Source organism: Salmo trutta, chromosome 38, assembly GCF_901001165.1.
Source record: "Salmo trutta chromosome 38, fSalTru1.1, whole genome shotgun sequence".
NCBI lineage: Eukaryota > Metazoa > Chordata > Actinopteri > Salmoniformes > Salmonidae > Salmo > Salmo trutta.
The window spans coordinates 14,162,028-14,185,917 of NC_042994.1; the positions used below are offsets into that span (position 1 = coordinate 14,162,028).

The 23,890-nt window shown below is 45.9% G+C and overlaps 1 protein-coding gene across 1 annotated transcript in view; it reads right to left on the reverse strand.

Annotated features, from left to right (window-relative positions):
* The window catches only part of LOC115177951 (regulatory-associated protein of mTOR-like), a 45,438-nt gene extending 22,193 nt beyond the window's left edge, over positions 1-23,245 (reverse strand). The window contains exons 1-6 of the mRNA XM_029738949.1: positions 23,230-23,245; positions 21,374-21,529; positions 12,447-12,565; positions 4,458-4,561; positions 4,058-4,250; positions 3,510-3,620 (exon numbers count right to left, since the gene is read on the reverse strand). Coding sequence (XP_029594809.1) covers positions 3,510-3,620; positions 4,058-4,250; positions 4,458-4,561; positions 12,447-12,565; positions 21,374-21,529; positions 23,230-23,245 — 699 coding nt within the window. The remainder of the gene's footprint in view (positions 1-3,509; positions 3,621-4,057; positions 4,251-4,457; positions 4,562-12,446; positions 12,566-21,373; positions 21,530-23,229) is intronic.
* Between the last annotated feature and the right edge of the window lie 645 nt (positions 23,246-23,890).

A 23,890-nucleotide genomic window follows, 5' to 3' on the forward strand; every position in this document is an offset into this window, starting at 1 on the left:
GGCAAGGAAGGGATTGAGTTTGAGTGTTTCTGTGTGTTTCTGTGCATGCGTGCATTTCTATGTAGATATGTGTGTTCCTAAGTGGATGTGTGTGCATGTCTGTTTCAGTGTGTCTGTGTGTCCCTGTGTGTATAGCTGTAACTATTAGCATTATGGACAGGGCTGGTAATGTACAGAGAAAGGCTGTAATGGAGTGTAATGGTGGAGTGTTGTGAGGCCAGACTGTTGCTGCTTATTAAGTACATGCCCCACCAGGCTCCCTGCTCTGCCCGCTGAATACTAAACACTAACAGAGCAGCCACACACCCACTGCATCCCAAATGGCACCCTAGTCCCTATGTACTTTTTGACCAGGGCCCATAGTGCCTTTTATAGGGGATAGGGAGCCATTTCGGACACAGCCACTGACTGCTACTGCAGCTGCAACCGCATGTGGATTCATATGCTCTGGTAATCACCACCAAGCACTCACAGTGACATAACATGTAGAGGGGTGGAGGGAGGGACAGATGGAGGGGGGTGGAGCGAGACAGGGAGAGAGACAGGGAGAGAGACAGGGAGAGAGACAGGGAGAGAGACAGGGAGAGAGAATGGAAGAGGGGAAGGGATGGTGGAGAGAGAGTGGAAGGGGGGAAGACAGTAGAAAGGGGTGGACAGAAAGAGGGTAGAAGGGGAGAGAGAGAAAGATTCGAAGGGGGGGGGGGGGGAGAAAATGATTAAATAAAGGAAATAGCGTGTGCAAGTCACTGTCTGCTTGTACATCTCTACAGTGCTAAGACACTAAGGCCTGCCTCAGTCAGAGCTGATGAGTGTGTGTGTAGGTGTGTGTGTCAAGGTGAGAGTCTGTCATGATGCTTGGTCTCAGCTAGGGCTGCAGGATATGGGCAAATAATTAATTGGCATGACATCGAATGAAAAAAGCCAGGTACAGTAGAAGTTGTGATAGGGTAGGCACCAAAGTGTTGGTCAGTTTCCCAGGGGACCCTTATTACATTTGAATGTTACATTCATGGTGCAAAAAAAATGTGCGATATGGATACCTCAGCCCTATATGGATACCTCAGGCCTATATGGATACCTCAGCCCTATATGGATACCTCAGGCCTATATGGATACCTCAGCCCTATATGGATACCTCAGCCCTATATGGATACCTCAGGCCCTATATGGATACCTCAGCCCTATATGGATACCTCAGCCTATATGGATACCTCAGGCCTATATGGATACCTCAGGCCTATATGGATACCTCAGGCCTATATGGATACCTCAGCCCTATATGGATACCTCAGGCCTATATGGATACCTCAGGCCTATATGGATACCTCAGGCCTATATGGATACCTCAGGCCTATATGGATACCTCAGGCCTATATGGATACCTCAGGCCTATATGGATACCTCAGGCCTATATGGATACCTCAGGCCTATATGGATACCTCAGGCCTATATGGATACCTCAGGCCTATATGGATACCTCAGGCCTATATGGATACCTCAGGCCTATATGGATACCTCAGGCCTATATGGATACCTCAGGCCTATATGGATACCTCAGCCCTATATGGATACCTCAGCCCTATATGGATACCTCAGCCCTATATGGATACCTCAGCCCTATATGGATACCTCAGCCCTATATGGATACCTCAGGCCTATATGGATACCTCAGGCCTATATGGATACCTCAGCCCTATATGGATACCTCAGCCCTATATGGATACCTCAGCCCTATATGGATACCTCAGCCCTATATGGATACCTCAGCCCTATATGGATACCTCAGCCCTATATGGATACCTCAGCCCTATATGGATACCTCAGCCCTATATGGATACCTCAGCCCTATATGGATACCTCAGCCCTATATGGATACCTCAGCCCTATATGGATACCTCAGCCCTATATGGATACCTCAGCCCTATATGGATACCTCAGCCCTATATGGATACCTCAGCCCTATATGGATACCTCAGCCCTATATGGATACCTCAGCCCTATATGGATACCTCAGCCCTATATGGATACCTCAGCCCTATATGGATACCTCAGGCCCTATATGGATACCTCAGGCCTATATGGATACCTCAGGCCTATATGGATACCTCAGGCCTATATGGATACCTCAGGCCTATATGGATACCTCAGGCCTATATGGATACCTCAGGCCTATATGGATACCTCAGGCCTATATGGATACCTCAGGCCTATATGGATACCTCAGGCCTATATGGATAGGATACCTCAGGCCTATATGGATACCTCAGGCCTATATGGATACCTCAGGCCTATATGGATACCTCAGGCCTATATGGATACCTCAGGCCTATATGGATACCTCAGGCCTATATGGATACCTCAGCCCTATATGGATACCTCAGGCCTATATGGATACCTCAGGCCTATATGGATACCTCAGGCCTATATGGATACCTCAGCCCTATATGGATACCTCAGGCCTATATGGATACCTCAGCCCTATATGGATACCTCAGCCCTATATGGATACCTCAGCCCTATATGGATACCTCAGCCCTATATGGATACCTCAGCCCTATATGGATACCTCAGCCACTAATGTGCGACATTACACACGGACTGTACAATGACCCTGTCTGAGAAAGGAGGGAGACCCCCCCCAAAAGCTCTGCTAATGGTTACACACACACACACACACACACACACACACACACACACACACACACACACACACACACACACACACCTCTTACTGCTGACACATTGATATGATAACCTGTGTACAGACTTTTAGACACAAAGGCTCTTTACGGGAGCATTCCAGAAATTGCAAACACAGCTTTCTCATTTGTACTTCTGCAAAGTGCATACCTCTCCCTCTCTCTTCCCGCTCTCGTTTTCCTCTCTCTCTCATCCATCTCATCTCATCTTTTTCTTTCCTTCTATATCATGTCCCCACTTTGTTCCTCCCTCTCTGTACTGTTTCTCAAGCCCCTTCTCTCCTTTCCAGCTATAGTCTCTCTCCATCCTTCTCTCTCTTTCCCTCTCTCACCTCCAGACCAGAGTCAGTTTGGCAAAGTCAAGATGAGCTGACAACGTTTATTGTTCTCTTCCAGAGGATGGAAAGATGAAAGGCTGGTTTGAGAAAGCGGTGGAGGGCGTAGCGGCTCCTATAACTGCATTGCCAAGGCACGTGTGTGTGTGAGAATGTGTGTGTGTGTGAGGACACAGTGTGTGTGCAAGTTTGTGTGTCGGAGTGAGTGAGTGTGTGTGTGTGTGGAGACAGCCATACACATGACTCAGCTGCTTCCTCTGACCATCAAAGGAAGGTCAGGTGCTGTAACAGGCTTAACAGCTTCCTTGAACAGGCACTGAGACAGACTACAGTTTTATGTGTGTGCGTGTGTGTGTGTGCGTACGCGTGAGTGTGCAAGAGAGACGGCGAGAGAGAGAGTGTGAGAGAGAAAGAAAGAGGGATGAAAATAGAAAGAGTGAGAGAGAGAGAAAGAGAGAGAAGTGTAGTTCAGTACCTTCATAACAGGCTGAGCAAAGTACTTGGCGCTCCAGTCACACAGCCCTGTAGACAGGTTGGCATTCATGTAGGCCTTGTGACCTCCTGGGTCATCTGCATCATCCCCGGCCTGACACACACGCGCAAACACACAGACAATTCAAAATATTCACATTTTAACACACTCCCACCAATGCACACCACCACACTCTCAGAACTCACTGTAAAAGATAAGTGTCTGGGAGTTCTCTTTCATAATGACTCAGACTAAATTGACTAAAATTAAGCATCTTAAGAAAGTTAAGCAATTTTTTTCTCCCGAAGCCTTAATTGAGCAATTGAGATAATTAGCATAAAATTCTTGTTTAAATGGGTATGATAGTGGAGTCCAGAGACAGCATTTCTTCTCTACTGCCACTTCTTCCTTTACTATAGACTTCGGAAGAAAGTTAAGAAAAGTTGCTGTCCCTCAAAATGTTCTTACGTTATTTCTTACGTTTCTCCTTAAGAAACAAGTTAACCAGAAGTGAGATTCTAGAAAATAAAAGTTCTTAGATGTCAGGGTACCTGTTCAGAGCCGGAGGGCCCCTTGTCGAACATCTTGCGTGTGCGGGGGAACTGGTGGGAGTGGGGGGCCTGTCCGCCCAGCGTGGGGGTGTAGGGGGGTCGCGTGGGGGGCTGTTCTCCTCCGCGTGTCGGGGGTTTGGGCACCTCGTTGGTCAGACTGGAGCTGCTGGCACTGGGCATGGGGGGAGAACCACTGGGGGAGAGGCAGATCCGGGAGGGAGAGGGAGGTTAGTGTAGCTGGCAGGAGAGCATTGGTGAGAAAATGAGGACGGTGGACGTAAAGTAGTGTGTGTGTGTGTGTGTCTGCTACGCCAATGTTCCTGGTAGGGTTAAGATTATGAAGACTGTGTGTAATAAGAGTTGAGTGTGTGTCTTGTGTGTGTGAGTGCATGTCACTCACCCTGCCTGGTGGATGTGTGCCCCCTTGCTGGTGGGGCTGGCGGGGGCTGACTGGGTGAGAGAGCCAGAGTCCAGGATCCTCTGGGGCCGAGCGTTCATAGTGGCCTGGGGAGACAGAGACAGAGACAGGGCCTGAGAGACCGGCGACAGGAGGAGAAGAGAGATGGAGAGACCGGAGACAGGAGAAGAGAGAGCAGGAGTACAAAAAGTGAGGAATGAGAATAGCCACGAAGAGCTCAATGTAACATAAAACATAAGCAAATGGGCTAAACCATACATTGTAAGGAAACTTACTGTACTATGTTCTGTAACTTAAACAGTTGGGGGAACTTCTACTATATTTCAACATATTACCCTTCAACAAATGATCTATACAACAATAGCAGCAACAGCCAGACACCTTGAAATCCTCCTGTACTGCACCCATCAATAACAGAATCAACGCCAGTATACACTGTAACAGCTATTCACCAGAGGAGAGTAAAACTCAATAAGGGAAACCTGATGAATAACAGTGAGTTGTTTACAAAAGCCTGAGCAGAGAGAAAAACCTGGTTGGCTTTAGGAGATCCAGTTAACACCAGCAAACACATTCTACCATCTGGAATTGCCTTTTGATTTGATTCCTATGCTAATTACCAGTAGTAGGGTGGGTGGGTGTGTGGCATGTATGTGAGTTATTTATTTGTATTATTTTTTTTAGGGGTAGATCAGCTTAATATTGCGGAAAGAATATTGCTTCCATCAATGTAATTGTCTGCATCATTTCCAATCCCCCATATATTTTTGGGGTAAATATATATATCCATACACACATGCATACATTTCCACATACCTATATAGACATACATACTTTTTTAAAGAATATACCTTTATTATTATTCCCCGCAAACCCTACCACCGATCCCCCAATTGGAGTAAACTAATAAACACTTCGGCTTTTACCTTCAATTTATTCATCTTATACACATTTTACAGACACAGTCTATTTTACAATAGTTATTTTTTGTTTGTTTTTAGTCCTTCCTCTATTTCTGATGTCCATCCAGTTTGATTTCTATTTGTAATTGTGCTATTTCACAAAAGTTCTGAACCTATATACATTTTACAGACCACGTATGTTTTACATTGTTTATCTTATTAGTCCCACCCTTCAGCTCCATTCAACCCCTCCCATCTATCTCTCTACATCAACCATTTCGGATTTCTATTTGCCATATATTATTCAACTGTGCTGTGATGCTTCACAAAACAATTGAACCTTTCTATTCTCATAGCTTCTACAGACTAAATGAAAAAAACATTTTTGCTAAAATAATTATTATATTATTGATTGACTATGGCTTTACAAATCACCCAGTATTGCTATCTGCAGCGTTAGGTCTAGGAAAATGTTGCAATTCTTCAGCCATTCCTGGACCTGTGACCAAAAACGAGCTACATATGGACAGTACCAAAATAAATGATCTAATGACTCTGCCTCCTCACAGCAGAATCTGCAGAGCTGGGAAGATTGTATCCCCCATATATATAACTTTCTATTAGCTGCAAGAATTTTGTATAGTAATTTAAATTTAAAAATTTGAAGTTTTGAATCCGGCGTTGTTTTGCGTATCAATTCATAAACCATGTGCCATGGAATGGGCACATCGAAAATCTCTTCCCAACTATTTTGCAATTTATATGGCACAGCTGTCCGTTTTTTGGTCCTTAAATGAAATTGGCATACGTTTTTATTTATCACACTTTTCTATGCGAGTACGTGTATGTGAGTTTTGCGTTGAAGAGTTTGTTACTACGATAAGCGTGTGTGTGTGGGGGTTGCGGCAGCGTCAATTACTTGTGTTTGCAGGCGAGCGCTTCATTAAAAAGGAGCACAGAAACAACAGTCGTTATGGACGGGCTGTCACTAATCTGAGAGGCTTCACAAACTGCAGGAGTAAAATATGAAAAAGGTGGGAGAAAACAAGGAATTATCACACACCGCCACACTGGCACATTGTAATGCCACACAAACTCAGAGAAAGCATTTTGGCAAATCTCTCTTAACATACGAACAGACACCATCACAGCGAGAGAGAGCTGAAAAGCAGTATTTTTTTACACAGAAATCTTCAAAAGGGTAAAATTTCTCTCATCTCCCACTGGGAGTCTTTGCTAAGTGTTAATTGAGATGCTCATATCAACTAAGGAACAATGGAGATCGCTTTCCCTCTGTATAAAGAGAGTCCAGGTATCATTATTAAACAATAGTCACTGCAAGAGGAAAAAAGGAGAGAGAAAGAATAGGAGGAGAATTATTTGACCATGCTGGTCATTTATGAACATTTGAACATCTAGGCCATGTGCTGTTATAATCTCCACCCGGCACAGCCAGAAGAGGACTGGCCACCCCTCATAGCCTGGTTCCTCTCTAGGTTTCTTCCTAGGTTTTGGCCTTTCTAGGGAGTTTTTCCTAGCCACCGTGCTTCTACACCTGCATTACTTGCCGTTTGGGGTTTTAGGCTGGGTTTCTGTACAGCACTTTGAGATATCAGCTGATGTAAGAAGGGCTATATAAATACATTTGATTTGAACAGCAAAAGGAGGAAGATGTGAAATGTGCCATTTTATCATAATCAGTAAGAGCTGGTGATGAAGTCAGTCTGACAGTGTAAGAAATTGAATTACCGGGATGTAATTTCCCATGTAACACAGTCATAATGATTATTGCATGGAAGACAATAGGTATCGTTACCCCACAGACTAAGCTTCCTGTATGCAAAACATACCATTGTTGAGTAATTGTATGGTATAAAGTGCTTGGTTTGAACCGACGCGTTCCACCATTGGTGGATAGTCACCATCGACGCATGGAAAACATGTGTATCGTTCCCCAATAGGCAACGCTTCCCAACATAATGTATGCAAAACAGTACATAGAATTTCTGCGTAATTGTGTCCCATAATTGCATGGCATTAAGTGCCTGGCTGGTTCAAACCGACTCGTTCCACCACCAGTGCGCACATAGTTATGTACATAGTCATCTTCGCCCCATAGGTGTATGGTTTCCCCACAGACAACGCTTCCTAACGTAATGCACACAAAACATGACATATTGTTGCATAATTGTACGCTGCCGAGTTCTTCGTTCGAACAGACGCGTACAGTTCCGCCACCGGTGCACTTAACGGAGACGCCAACGCGGCGCTGTGGAACATCCTGCCCCCCCCCCACTTACTTCCCTTACTTATTCATCACTTCCAAAAGCCAAGCTAACGAAATACATACAGCTAGAGAGATACTGTAGAGTACATATAAACCCTGTTATCACAAGGGGCTTCCCGGCGGGCCAGGAGACCAGCAGCAGACAACGTTAACGGCATCTAGGTCCCAAATGGCACCCTATTCCCTATTTGGTGCACCACTGGGCCCCGGTGAAAAGTAGTGCACTGTGTAGGGAATAGGATGCCATTTGGTATGCAGCCAGCCAGTATCTCTATACTTGTGAGTGTTGAATTATTCAAATGGGGGATTTAAATGTTCTGCGGGTGCACACAAGTACAGAACACCTCCCTGATCAACGATAACAGCCCCGTGAAGTGGTCTCAAACTGAGGTGTGATTGGTTGGAAGGGGACGTGGTCTGATGCAAGGAGCAATCTGATTGAAGGAGGCAGTACCGAGGGGGAGGGATTGTGGAAGTGAGAGTGGTGATTTTCTGCTGAGTAAGGCAGTAAGGCCCAGAGATTGTGGGTTGAGAAGAGTGGTTAGGTCATGATCTCATGCAGCGGGTTTTAGAGCTTTTTCTACCAGTGTTTCCCCGAATGTGCAAGAGACATTCATCAAGCCTGATCCCAGATCAGTTTGTGCTCTCTTGCTAACTCCTACTGGTGGTCTGTAGGAGTCGGCACAAGAGAAAACCAGATCTGGGACCAAAAAGGGGTATTCATTAGGAACCAAACAGAACGGGAAGGGATCTACCTGAACTTGTGCAGTAAGAAACCCTGTTGCAGGCTAACAATCACCCACAACGCACCGGGACGACTGATAGAGTGTGAGAGAGTAGCAAAGACTCGCATCCAAATTCTACTTCAATCTTATCATCACAAAGTATGGACCACATACAAAAAATAACCAATTAACCTTTAGGCTTAAACCTCTTAAGGGGCGGCAGGGTAGCCTAGTGGTTAGAGCGTTGGGCCAGTAACCGAAAGGTTGCTGGATCGAATCCCCGAGCTGACAAGGTAAAAATCTGTCATTCTGCCCCTGAACAAGACAGTTAACCCACTGTTCCCTGGGCGCCGATGACGTGGATGTCGATTAAGGCAGCCCCCTGCACCTCTCTGATTCAGAGGGGTTGGGTTAAATGCGGAAGACACATTTCAGTTGAATGCATTCAGTTGGACAACTGACTAAGTACCCCCCCCCCTAAAAACTGCACTAAATGTTCATTTGGAGAACATAGAGCCTGCATACGCTTCACACTTCCATCCTCCTTGACACCTGGCAACTAGGCGCTAAAAATCCTAATTAAAACAGAATTGGATTTGCTCGGTTGGACACTTAAACCAATGAGATAATTTCTCTGCTTGTCAAGGGAAGGCTGTCGAGAGCTCTGGCTTTAACGGACGCGGGCTGCACCAAACTGTTACGCACCCTAGTCAATAATGCGTTTAGCACGGGACACTGAATACCTGGATTGACACTTGTTTTTAAGTGTGTGTGTGAAGGTGTGGGTAGACCCTTTGAAGTGTTGCCAGACTGAAGAGTGTGTGAGGACTAGGTAAGTGGGAAGTAGAGAATCACTGCATCCGTGTGAGATGGCTTTTTCTTGTTGACGGGAGTAAAGTTGAGGTTTCGAGTTTTATTAGTCGCATGAACAGGATGCACATGGTATACAGCGTCCAATGGAATGCTTACACGCACTTTCTTTAGCGACAACGCCACAAGAACAAATGACGATAAGAATACGAACATAAAGTCAACATAAAGGACATAAAGGATAGAATGGCTTGCATAATACAGGAAGACACAAATTACAGTGCAATATTTGTTTGTGTGTGTGTCTGTATTTCACATCACAGAGACAGTTTAAGTCTTCTCCATCTCATTGCTCGTTCATTAACTTTCATTTTACCGGGTAAGTTGTTAGAGAAAAAAAGTCTCTACGGCAATGATCATTTAGAGGTTAAATCAGTCAATTTGATCCTGGGGTAGAATGTATTGTGAGGGTGGGGGGGGGGGGTGATAAAAGAAAATCCTCCTAAAATCATCTTAGGAAGGAAAACCTTCAGGAGATGAAACAACCACTGCAATAGAGAGATGATAGATCCTCCCATGCTCATCTACAGACGGATCAAAAGAGCAGGAAACAACAAAGAGAGAGATGTGCGTCCCAAATGACACCCTTTTCCTCATGTAGTGCACTACATGAATAAGGGGTCATTATGGGACACGTACAGAGATGCACAGGGATTTCCACCTGGGCCTCCCCCTGTTTCTGTCTCTGAGAACGAGTTGCGCAGGACTGTGGATTGTGTTGAGGAGAAAGAGCGAGTACACTGGAGACGATAAGTTTACAAGCCATGATGTTAGAGACTCATGGTGAAGTGCACTTTCCTGAGACTGCAGCAGTGGCCCATATTGTATATTTAAAAATTACTGCGGAATCATGCATTCGAGTCTATTGCAATGTTTCATACATTAGAGTCTATTGCAATGTAATATCTAATAAGTCCTGTTGTTTTTTACGGGGCTTCAGTGGGAAGCCCTAAAGATGATATGAACAGATCTGCGGGACTGCAAGGAACTGAGAATGCAGCAGTGGCCCACATTGTATATCTAAAAAATACTGCCCCGTCATACATTAGTCTGTTGCAGTGTTTCATACATTAGAGCAGTGGTCGCCAATCCTGATCGACTGGTTGATATTCAGGGCATTCCTAGTCAATCACCAAATATTTCTGTAGAAAAGCCAATGAACGATAAAGGCTTGTGCTCCTTTTTTAAATCGTGATGAGCTGTTGCCGGTAGGTGTAAAATAAAAAAGCTACCGTAATTTCTGGACTATAAGCCGCAACTTTTTTCCCATGCTTTGAACGTCGCGGCTTAAACAATATATGGATTTTTCCCGCTTTCAAATGTTTTTCTCCCAAAAAACATTCTGTGACGTGCTCAGTTTTTTGGCGGCATGAAGCTTTCATTAGACCAATGAAATTGCCGAACGGGTTAAGGTCAAACATCTATTTTTGTTTACTGTTTAGATTAAATCGAGCTCTCTCAAACTTCCCATCATTCTGATTACGGTAGTCATTTTGTCACCCTGATTCCTGGGGCACAACAAAAGTATTTGCAGCCACTCGTCATCAGTGTAAATCGTGCATTTAAGGTGGCGCTCCGTGTTCAGCGGGAGGCTTGGATGACAAGTGGGGAGAAATCCTTCACTAAAACAGGCCGCATGCGAAGAGCAACTTATGGTCAAGTCTGCCAGTGGGTCCTGACAGCGTGGAGCATTGTCAAAAAATCCACTATCATCAACGGGTTTCGAAAGGCTGGACTACTGCATGTTGAAGAGGGCTCAGCGGGGGATTTGCCTCCGGATGAAAGTGACGAGAGCGACAATGAAAACGATCCAATATCGGATGAAGCCATTCTGAGGCTATTCAACTCCGACACCGAAGGAGAGGACTTCAGTGGTTTCAGTGCACAGGAGGAGGAAGATAGTGACCAATGACTTTCTTGGTAGGCTACTGTTTACTGCAAATTTTGTATTTTTTGTTACAAGCCGTGTTTCGTTAAAACCTATTTATTTTTGTTACAAGCCGTGTTTCGTTAAAGCCTGTGTAAAGTTCATTTGTTTCAATGTACTGGTAGGCACCTGCGGCTTATAGACATGTGCGGCTTATGCATGTTCAAAATTAAAAAATTAAAAATAATTCAGTGGGTGCGGCTTATATTCAGGTGCGCTTAATAGTCCGGAAATTATGGTAATTATTTCAATTCAGGCTAAACAATACAGTGCTAAACCAATTGATCTATTTTGTTATCAAAGCTCGAGTTCTGAAATATAATATGGTCTGATTAACAATATTGGCAGGCCAATCATACAGCCAATATGCTGTGATAATGTATTAGGCCTACTGCCCAAACCTCATTCCTACAAAACTGTATGTGTGAGGTTTAATGTAAAAAAATAATACATCTGAGGAGTAGATCTCAGCTTGCTTTGACTGCGAAAGTTATCTTGACTCAGAAAAGGTTGGTGACCACTGCATTAGAGTCTGTTGCAGTGTTTCATGCATTAGAGTCTGTTGCAGTGTTTCATGCATTAGAGTCTGTTGCAGTGTTTCATGCATTAGAGTCTGTTGCAGTGTTTCATGCATTAGAGTCTGTTGCAGTGTTTCATGCATTAGAGTCTGTTGCAGTGTTTCATGCATTAGAGTGTTGCAGTGTTTCATACATTAGAGTCTGTTGCAGTGTTTCATGCATTAGTGTTGCAGTGCTTCATACATTAGAGTCTGTTGCAGTGCCTCATACATTAGAGTCTGTTGCAGTGTTTCATACATTAGTCTGTTGCAATGTAATATCTAATAAGTCTTGTTGTTTTTTACGGGGCTTCAGTGGGAAGCCCTAAAGATGAGATGAACAGCTCTGGGGGACTGCGAGGAACTGATGGTGTCAGCAGCAGGAAATACAAGGGGGCTCTCTCCAGCGCAAGGGTGCAACAGTGGTTATTACACCTCCTTAAGTAACGGCAGGCTGCTCCTCTCTGCAGTGGCTGGCCCGGGGGAGTCGTTTCGCCTTAATTGCATTTGCACAAAAGTAATGGTCTCGAGGTGGGGAAAATGTCAGGGAAGAGGGAGAGTGAGAGTGTGTGAGTGAGTGAGAACGAGAGAGTGGGTGTGCGTGTATGAAACCACATGACCTTTTCAAAGCATAAAACACCCCTAAAGAAAACCAAACAGACAGACACACAGCAGAGGGAGAGAGAACAGTGTGTGTTTAGTACCTTGTAGGCGATGCTGTTGAGGACCTTCATGGCCAGGTCGGACACCTCTGGGAACGGGTCGGCAGCCAGGTGTAGGAGAACCCTCCAGATCTGAGTGTAAACGCTGTTGAACGACACCCCTGCAACGACACACACAGCACGATTACCCATATACATAATGATCCAACATTCACAGACAATGTGACTTACTGTTAATACACACAGGCACACAGCATCAATTACCATCAACACACACTGAATTACCATTCACCTAACGACCCAACGCAGTGTGAAAACCATCAATATACATTAGCGAACATCTACATTCCGTCGCCCATTCTCAACAAGCACGTAAACACAGCATGATTAGCATCAATATTTGATTAGCGACCATCAATAAGAGCCAACCTTCTCACCGTCTCATTTTCTCACGTACGCACACAGCATGATTTCCATCAACACTCAACAATCGCTCCCTCTCGCTCGCTCGCTCTCTCACACAAACACAGCATGCTTAGCGATCACACTCCACCACTGAATTCCCCATCATCACCATAGCATAGAAACGCTAACATCCAATTGATGCTAATCACCCGTCATCTAACATCCAAAAACATTCACATCCACACTGACTTGCCATTGTCTCACTTCTCCTTCACTCAGTCATCTGCTGAGGTGCTGGAGCCAACATGGCCGCCGTGTCAGGTAATGCAACTCGTTAATCAACACACACAAGGAAGGCAGCTGGCTTCTGCACCATTGCTGATTGTGAGAGGAACATGACTGCCAACTGTCATCATTATGCGGAATATGAATGAGCAAGTGCTCTGCTATTGTCTTTTTTACCTACCGAGGGCGACATGTTTGTGAGAAAGTGTGTGTTCACTTTGACGATTATTCCCTCCCTTTCCACCCAGGACTACCTCCCCCCTCCATATTTTATTTATCTATTTTCTCGATCTCCTGTCGTCCTCTCTGCAGTGTCATCCCTCATTCCAAGCTGCCACTCAACCTGACAGAACACTGCAGTGCCGCTGAGCTGTGTTCGAGAGAGACGGTCACTCACCGGGTTTTGCCACGAAGGAGCTGTCAACATCAGTTTGTTTTGCTCCGGGCCTAAACCTGCCTGTCACCGTTCTCTTTGTATTAGGAGTGCCCCCTCTTCTTCTAGTTCATTATTATGGCACATTGACTCTCAATTTGCAAGGAACACAGCACTCCCTCTCCCTAGTTTCTTTGCTGTGCCCGTCCTCACTCAAACATACATACACGATCTCTCTCCCTCTGTCTGATGCAATCTTCTGTTCGTCTCGACGCCCGGCAGTGAAGGTATCCAGGTGTTAATTCTCCCTCTCTCCCTCCCTCCCCCCAGCACTTCATACTTGTAGATAGTGAACAGAATGAAAAGTGTCCTTAGGGAGTTGAGTCACTTTATGCTGAGGGTAAGAGAGGACACTGTCTCTTCCTCCTCCAGAGGCTGTAGAATGAGACGTGTGAGGGGAGGCGTGGCAGGCTATCACGAACTGTTGCGGCTAACCAGTGCATTTCATAGAAACACAGTGTGTGAAAAATCGGGAACTCTGGTTAATAGTACTGCAGCAGATTGTAGTTTGGGTCGAGGGGGGGAGGGGTGAGAGCTGGAGGGGGAGGGTGGGTAGACAGATAGCAAGGGGGTAAGCAAGAGCGGAAGCATGAGAAGGAGAGAGAGAGAGAGCACGGGAAAAGAGGGAGCGAGAAAGCAATCAAGTAATCAGGCAAGAGAGAGGGAGCAAGGGAAAAGAGAGTGTGTGTAAGCGAGAGCGGGTGAGCGAGGTAAAGAGGTGATTAGGTTCTAGCCCAGGGGCATGAATGTGATTAGGTGCTGCGGTAAACAGCCCTGGTGATGAATGTGAAATACTGTTTCCCTGCCATTTAAACAGGGAAATACTACCAGTTTTCACTGGCATAGACACATTATCACCACAGCACGCTATACAGTTCATCATGAGAGACTGTGACTACAGATCATTCCCAGGCTGAATTGGGTTCAGCAAGGCCTGGTATGAGGACCTTTGCAACACCTGCACAATTTTACAACCATGTCAAATCCTAAACGATCTTTCTCACTACAACAGCTACATTTGGAGCTTCCCCTGCAGTATTCCAACAAGACAGAGAAAAAATGTCTCAAAGCTCATCTGTTAATGCATATTTAACACCCAATCCAATATAAGTCTTGGTCAGCCTCTGAAAGCTACGGTATATAACCCATTTCCTTCAATCAAACATGAGCATCTTAAATGCACTGACACAGGGAGAAGCTGAGCCAAGTCCTTGCTGTGGCCAAACTGAAACGTCAGGGAGGATATCAGAACGCCTTAGAGTAGGTAGGTGTGCTCTGGGTGGTATTTTGCTGTGTAAGACATTTTCCTTTTTATCTTAAAGGCCAGATTCACTAAGCGTTTCAAACTGTTATTTTCAGGAGGGAATAGAATCTCCTGTTTCTGTAGCGTGAGGCAGCTTGCTGTACAAGTACACTCCCTGGACAGAACGCTAGTCTCTCTCAGGACCTTAAAGAGGTAGTTCTCCCAAAATTCAAAGTTGTAAGTCCATATTCTGTGCCATCTGTTGTGTTGTTTTAGGACAGTCCCTTTACGAAGAGCACTTCTATCAACTACCAGATATTGCCCAATCAATGATATATTCTGTGTGACCGACCAGTGTTAGCTAACTCAACCCAATTGTGCTCCTGCAACATGGCTAGGCTCCCAAACAAGTTACATATCTAAATGTTTAGGCATCGAGTCAGCACTACGCTGAACCCTCTATGGTACAAACCCCATGCTGTTTGTTTGCATGCCATGTCATGGGCTGCTAGCTGGGAGTCAGAATCAAGCACATAAGGAGGTAAGGACAACGGGAATATAATGACTAATACTATTCTATGGTAAGATGCTAAAGTGGACACAGCATAGTGGGCGAGGGGCCAATTTCATACTCAACCTGTTTAGAATGAATCAGACCTCATGATGGTGTTAGTGCAGCTTGGGAAGGGTTTAGACAAAGGCTAGGAATGAATGCTAAACGCACCGGTTAAAAGGGTAGCGAAACGTCTACCAGAATGTGAATTGTTTATTATCTTTTATATCCATTTCCTGGTCATTTATTCGTCAGACTTCGATGGTAAAGCGCATGCCACCGTGTCCTGAAAAGACCCACAGAGGTGGCTGTGATGGACTTGGCCAATCCGGCTTCCTGTGGGAGTTGATTAATACTGGATTACTTGATTCATCTGAGTTAACACAGCGGTGTGTTCCCACGGGTCAGTGGTGCACTTGAGGGATGCGTGTGTAGTGTACTCGTCTGTCTGTGTGTGTGTGTGTGTGTGTGTAGCCGTGTCCTCGTCTTTTGGAGCAGTGGTTCCCAGATTTGGTCCTCCAGTTCCCACAAAAGTACACATTTACATTGTAGACCCAGACACACCTCATTCAACTTGTCAACTAATCATCAGGCCCTCAATGAGTTGAATCAGGTGAGTTTGTCCGGGGCTACAACTCAAATGTGTGCTGTTGGGGGGACTGGAGTTGGGAACCACTGTTTTGGAGTACATTGTCAAATACAAGGGCAGTTGGTGTGTGAAGCGGGCATTTCTCAAAACGGCAACAGAAGGTAGGGAATCCCCATCTCTCTCCACCTCTCTCTCCACCTCTCTCACTCCCTCCCTCCCTCGTGTTGTTGGTGAGTTAATGCTTTTTCTCCACACACACAAACTGAGTGTCGGGACGCATCAAGGCCTCTGCCAATCACCACAGCATAGGGGAAACCGAGCGGGGCCAGTGAGACCAGGAAAAGCACTCAGTCTTTTGGAGCCAGGGGCACCCTCGTGAGTTGAACAGTAGAGGATGGTAGGTTGAGAACAAGAGTCTTACCTACGGGTATGAGGGAATTGAAGCAGGAGAAAGGGAAAGTATAGGAAGGCAGGGCTCCATACTGCGACCATTTAATCCCATTTGACCTGGCTGTGCAGGTAAAAAAAAAAATATTGGTTGCATTGGTGCGAGCTGAACATTCATTACAAGGTCAACTCACTCAAAAGTTTCAAAACGTCCATGATTTGGTCAAACAGAGTGCATTATCCTCAAGATTCCTGTAATGAAAGTGTCTGCCCAGCAACTGTAACTGTTTCGCTGGTGCCTGTTGTGACGCGCGAGCCACACGCTCTCCCCTGAAAAAAAAAGGGTTCTGATTGTATAACATTTAAAAATCCAATTGTGGGAAAAACACAGAGTTGGAAACAACAACTGTTGAAGAGAGAATGTCCTCGGCTTTCTGTGGGTATACTTTTTTCTCAACCAAGATATTTTATACGGAACAAAACACAAACGCAACATGTAAAGTGTTGTTGGTCCCTCATTTTTCATGAGCTGAAATAAAACATCTCAGAAATATTTCATATGCACAAAAAGCTTATTTCGCTCAAAATTTGTTTACATCCCTGTTAGTGAGCATTTCTCCTTTGCCAAGATAATCCATCCACCTGACAGGTGTGGAATATCAAGAAGCTGATTAAAGAGCATGATCATTACACAGGTGCACCTTGTGCTGGGGACAATAAAAGGCCACTAAAATATGCACTTTTGTCACACAACACAATACCACATATGTCTCAAGTTTTGAGGGAGCATGCAATTGTCATGCTGACTGCAGGAATATTCACCATAGCCGTGTGGCAAAGAATTTAATGTTTGTTTCTCTACCATTAGCCGCCTCCAACTTTGTTTTTAGAGGATTTGGCAGTACGTCCAACCAGCCTCACAACCGCAGAACACGTGTAACCACGCCAGCCCAGGACCTCCACATCCGGCTTCTTCACCTGCGGGATTGTCTGAGACCAGCCACCCGGACAGCTGATGATACTGAGGAGTATTTTTGTCTGCGATAAAGCCCTTTTGTGGGGGAAAAATCTCATTCTGATTGGCTGCCCTTGCCCTGTCATGTGAAATCCATAGATTAGGGCCTGATTAATTTATTTCAATTGAATGATTTCCTTATATGAACTGTAACTCAGTAAAATAGTTGAATATCTTTTTGTTCGGTATATTTGGCTTTGAGATATACAGTGCACTTGAAATGCGCATCGGCCATTGCTAGTGCATAGGGTAGTAGGCTACAACGTTTCTTAAGGACATTACATTCAGATGAATACATGATTACTAGCAGTGGGTATTATATTTAGTGTTAGCGATCTAGCTAATGTGTTCTGAGTTTAGCCCCAAATAAATTGGCCTATGATATTAATGCAAAAAATATCTAAAAATATCTCTCTATTGAACAACACAATTCAGAACATTCTGGAGCCCTATTTTAAGGTCAGTAGTAAGGGTAGCGTAGGCCAGTAGTAAGGGTAGCGTAGGGTCAGTAGTAAGGGTGGTGCAGGCCAGTAGTAAGGGTGGCGCAGGCCAGTAGTAAGGGTGGCGCAGGCCAGTAGTAAGGGTGGCGCAGGCCAGTGGTAAGGGTGGCGCAGGCCAGTAGTAAGGGTGGCGTAGGCCAGTAGTAAGGGTGGCGCAGGCCAGTAGTAAGGGTGGCGCAGGCCAGTAGTAAGGGTGGCGCAGGCCAGTAGTAAGGGTGGTGCAGGCCAGTAGTAAGGGTGGCGCAGGCCAGTAGTAAGGGTGGCGTAGGCCAGTAGTAAGGGTGGCGTAGGCCAGCAGTAAGGGTGGCGCAGGCCAGCAGTACGGGTGGCGTAGGCCAGTAGTACGGGTAGCGTAGGCCAGTAGTAAGGGTAGCGTAGGCCAGTAGTAAGGGTAGCGTAGGCCAGTAGTAAGGGTGGCGCAGGCCAGTAGTAAGGGTGGCGCAGGCCAGTAGTAAGGGTGGCGCAGGCCAGTAGTAAGGGTAGAGTAGGCCAGTAGTAAGGGTAGCTTAGGCCAGTAGTAAGGGTGGCGTAGGCCAGTAGAAAGGGTGGCGCAGGCCAGTAGTAAGGGTGGCGTAGGCCAGTAGTAAGGGTGGCGTAGGCCAGTAGTAAGGGTGGCGTAGGCCAGTAGTAAGGGTGGCGTAGGCCAGTAGTAAGGGTGGCGTAGGCCAGTAGTAAGGGTGGCGTAGGCCAGTTGTAAGGGTAGCGTAGGCCAGTAGTAAGGGTAGCGTAGGCCAGTAGTAAGGGTAGCGTAGGCCAGTAGTAAGGGTGGCGTAGGCCAGTAGTAAGGGTGGCGCAGGCCAGTAGTAAGGGTGGCGCAGGCCAGTAGTAAGGGTGGCGTAGGCCAGTAGTAAGGGTGGCGTAGGCCAGTAGTAAGGGTAGAGTAGGCCAGTAGTAAGGGTAGCGTAGGCCAGTAGTAAGGGTAGCGTAGGCCAGTAGTAAGGGTAGCGTAGGCCAGTAGTAAGGGTGGCGTAGGCCAGTAGTAAGGGTAGAGTAGGCCAGTAGTAAGGGTAGCGTAGGCCAGTAGTAAGGGTAGAGTAGGCCAGTAGTGAGGGTGGCGTAGGCCAGTAGTGAGGGCGGCGTAGGCCAGTTGTAAGGGTGGCGTAGGCCAGTTGTAAGGGTAGCGTAGGCCAGTAGTAAGGGTAGCGTAGGCCAGTAGAAGGGTGGCGCAGGCCAGTCGTAAGGGTAGAGTAGGCCAGTAGTAAGGGTAGCGTAGGCCAGTAGTAAGGGTAGCGTAGGCCAGTAGTAAGGGTAGCATAGGCCAGTAGTAAGGGTAGCGTAGGCCAGTAGTAAGGGTAGCGTAGGCCAGTAGTAAGGGTGGCGTAGGCCAGTAGTAAGGGTAGAGTAGGCCAGTAGTAAGGGTAGCGTAGGCCAGTAGTAAGGGTAGAGTAGGCCAGTAGTAAGGGTGGCGTAGGCCAGTAGTGAGGGTGGCGTAGGCCAGTAGTAAGGGCGGCGTAGGCCAGTTGTAAGGGTGGCGTAGGCCAGTAGTAAGGGTAGCGTAGGCCAGTAGAAGGGTGGCGCAGGCCAGTCGTAAGGGTAGAGTAGGCCAGTAGTAAGGGTGGCGTAGGCCAGTAGTAAGGGTAGAGTAGGCCAGTAGTAAGGGTAGCGTAGGCCAGTAGTAAGGGTAGCGTAGGCCAGTAGTAAGGGTGGCGTAGGCCAGTAGTAAGGGTAGAGTAGGCCAGTAGTAAGGGTAGCGTAGGCCAGTAGTAAGGGTAGAGTAGGCCAGTAGTGAGGGTGGCGTAGGCCAGTAGTGAGGGCGGCGTAGGCCAGTTGTAAGGGTGGCGTAGGCCAGTAGTAAGGGTAGCGTAGGCCAGTAGTAAGGGTAGCGTAGGCCAGTAGTAAGGGTAGCGTAGGCCAGTAGAAGGGTGGCGCAGGCCAGTCGTAAGGGTAGAGTAGGCCAGTAGTAAGGGTAGCGTAGGCCAGTAGTAAGGGTAGCGTAGGCCAGTAGTAAGGGTAGCATAGGCCAGTAGTAAGGGTAGCGTAGGCCAGTAGTAAGGGTAGCGTAGGCCAGTAGTAAGGGTGGCGTAGGCCAGTAGTAAGGGTAGAGTAGGCCAGTAGTAAGGGTAGCGTAGGCCAGTAGTAAGGGTAGCGTAGGCCAGTAGTAAGGGTAGAGTAGGCCAGTAGTGAGGGTGGCGTAGGCCAGTAGTGAGGGCGGCGTAGGCCAGTAGTAAGGGTGGCGTAGGCCAGTTGTAAGGGTAGCGTAGGCCAGTAGTAAGGGTAGCGTAGGCCAGTAGAAGGGTGGCGCAGGCCAGTCGTAAGGGTAGAGTAGGCCAGTAGTAAGGGTAGCGTAGGCCAGTAGTAAGGGTAGCATAGGCCAGTAGTAAGGGTAGCGTAGGCCAGTAGTAAGGGTAGCATAGGCCAGTAGTAAGGGTGGCGCAGGCCAGTCGTAAGGGTAGAGTAGGCCAGTAGTAAGGGTAGCGTAGGCCAGTAGTAAGGGTAGCGTAGGCCAGTAGTAAGGGTAGCGTAGGCCAGTAGTAAGGGTAGAGTAGGCCAGTAGTAAGGGTAGAGTAGGCCAGTAGTGAGGGTGGCGTAGGCCAGTAGTAAGGGTGGCGTAGGCCAGTTGTAAGGGTAGCGTAGGCCAGTAGTAAGGGTAGCGTAGGCCAGTAGTAAGGGTAGCGTAGGCCAGTAGTAAGGGTGGCGCAGGCCAGTCGTAAGGGTAGCGTAGGCCAGTAGTAAGGGTAGCATAGGCCAGTAGTAAGGGTAGCGTAGGCCAGTAGTAAGGGTAGCATAGGCCAGTAGTAAGGGTGGCGCAGGCCAGTCGTAAGGGTAGAGTAGGCCAGTAGTAAGGGTAGCGTAGGCCAGTAGTAAGGGTAGCGTAGGCCAGTAGTAAGGGTAGCATAGGCCAGTAGTAAGGGTAGCGTAGGCCAGTAGTTAGGGTAGCGTAGGCCAGTAGTAAGGGTGGCGCAGGCCAGTCGTAAGGGTAGAGTAGGCCAGTAGTAAGGGTAGCGTAGGCCAGTAGTAAGGGTAGCGTAGGCCAGTAGTAAGGGTAGCGTAGGCCAGTAGTAAGGGTGGCGCAGGCCAGTCGTAAGGGTAGAGTAGGCCAGTAGTAAGGGTAGCGTAGGCCAGTAGTAAGGGTAGCGTAGGCCAGTAGTAAGGGTAGCGTAGGCCAGTAGTAAGGGTAGCATAGGCTAGTAGTAAGGGTAGCGCAGGCCAGTCGTAAGGGTAGCGTAGGCCAGTATTAAGGGTGGCGCAGGCCAGTAGTAAGGGTAGAGTAGGCCAGTAGTAAGGGTAGAGTAGGCCAGTAGTAAGGGTAGAGTAGGCCAGTAGTAAGGGTAGCGTAGGCCAGTAGTAAGGGTAGCGTAGGCCAGTAGTAAGGGTAGCGCAGGCCAGTCGTAAGGGTAGCGTAGGCCAGTATTAAGGGTGGCGCAGGCCAGTAGTAAGGGTAGAGTAGGCCAGTAGTAAGGGTAGCGTAGGCCAGTAGTAAGGGTAGCGTAGGCCAGTAGTAAGGGTAGCATAGGCCAGTAGTAAGGGTAGCGTAGGCCAGTAGTAAGGGTAGCGTAGGCCAGTAGTAAGGCTAGCGTAGGCCAGTAGTAAGGCTAGCGTAGGCCAGTAGTTTTCCTACCTATGAGGGAGTTGAGGGAGGAGTAGGAGGAGACTCGTCTCATCTTGTCGATGGTCTCAAAGGAGAGGATGTACTCGTCGTTGTCAGGGCTACCCAGGGTGCTGCTGGCACTGCTGCTGGTGCTCAGGTTACCTGGAGAGAACGCCACCGGACCACCTAGACATACACATTACACAACAGTAGTTACACAACAGAATCACTATACCCTGAAATATACCATATTATACCAGAATAATTATACGCTGAAATATACCATATTATACCAGAATAAATATACCCTGAAATATATCACAAGATACCAGAATAACTACACCCTGAAATATACCATATGATACCAGAATAACTATACCATATGATACCAGAATAACCATCTGATACAAGAATAAATATACCCTGAAATATACTATATGATACCAGAATATCTATAACCTGATATATACCAAATTGTACCAGAATAAATACCCTATGATACCAGAATAACAATACCCTGAAATATACTATACCATATGATACCAGAATAACTATACCCTGAAATATACTATCTAATACCAGAATAACTATACCCTATCTGATACAAGAATAAATATACCCTGAAATATACTATATGATACCAGAATAACTATACCCTGAAATATACCAAATTGTACCTGAATAAATACCCTATGATACCAGAATAACTATCCGATACCAGAATAACTATACCCTGAAATATACTATATGATACCAGAATAACTAGACCATATGATACCAGAATAACCATCTGATACCAAAATAACTATACCCTGAAATATACTATCTGATACCATAATAACTATACCCTGAAATATACCATATGATACCAGAATATCTATCTGATACCAGAATAAATATACCCTGAAATATACTATATGATACCAGAATAACTATACCCTGAAATATACCATATGATACCAGAATAACTATACCCTGAAATATAGCATGACACCAGAATAACTATACCATATGATACCAGAATAACCATACCCTGAAATATACTATATGATACCAGAATAACTAGACCATATGATACCAGAATAACCATCTGATACCAAAATAACTACCCTGAAATATACTATCTGATAACCAGAATAACTATACCCTGAAATATACTATCTGATACCAGAATAACTATACTATCTGATACCAGAATAACTATACCCTGAAATATACCATATGATACCAGAATAACTATACCCTGAAATATACCCTATTATACCAGAATATTTATTCGCTGAAATATACCATATTATACCAGAATAAATATACCATATTATACCAGAATAACTATACGCTGAAATATTTCATATTATACCAGAATAAATATACTATCTGATACCAGAAAAGATATACCCTGAAATATGTCTTGATACCAGAATAACTATGCCCTGAAATATACCAAATGATACTAGAATAAATATACCTTGAAATATACCAGGATAACTATACCCTGAAATATACCGGAATAAATATACCATATTATAACAGAATAACTATACCCTGAAATATACCAGAATAACTATACTCTGAAATATACCATATGATACCAGAATATCTATACCCTGAAGTAATGCATATGGAACAGTATGAAATGGAGAGTGAAAATAAAGTACTTGTTCTGTTCTGATTGTTTGATTTTGTGTGTCTATGTGTGTGTGTCTCTGCAGGTAAAGTGAAGTGTCAACATTTTACTAGCTCAAGAAATGACCCCCCCCCAACTAGAAAACTACAAGCTATTGACTGGACTTTCCATTCCATCTCCCCAGCCTATTCTAACTGGCCGCCCGAGTCATCACACTCTATAACTCTACACAACTCCCCATTCTCATCGCCTGACTCACACAAAATGGCCGCCATATATCCCTGGGACGGAGTGCATATTGAGATGGGGATTGGGAGTAGGCAAGGCAGGCTAAACGGTTTATCATGGTTGTTGGCGACAAGCACTGCTGCCAGTTAGAATGAGTGGACGATGTGGATTCAGACAGGCTGTAAGCGGTAAGCTAAAATGCTAGCGGCTAGTATTACTCAGCATGGCTATATTGCTATGTGGCTGTGTTGACAGGGGCTTCAGCAAGAATGAGCTGACATCTGAATCAAGTCAGTACAGCGGGGGCTGAGAGGGGGTCAAGAGTGTAATCCTCCAATAATGCTGTGGGTGCATGATAGACATAGGCTCTCAAAACTGTGTGTGTGTGTGTGTGTGTGTGTGTGTGTGTGTGTGTGTGTGTGTGTGTAAGCAGAGCAAGGCAGCCCCCCCCCCCACACTAAGCCCTAGCGACAGCGTGGTAAACCCAAGGAGGATTATATTCTCTGTTGTGACTTTGCCATCGTGACTATGATGATGATACTTCAAATCAACTCAAGTAATTCTTTGGGAAAGGAGAGAGGCAGTCACAGAGAGAAAGAAGAGAGAATTCTCTACCCTTAAGTCGCTTTCTTTCTCTCCTTCATTGTCTCCTTCTCCCTCCTTTACAGTATATAACCACAGTTCTCTCTCCA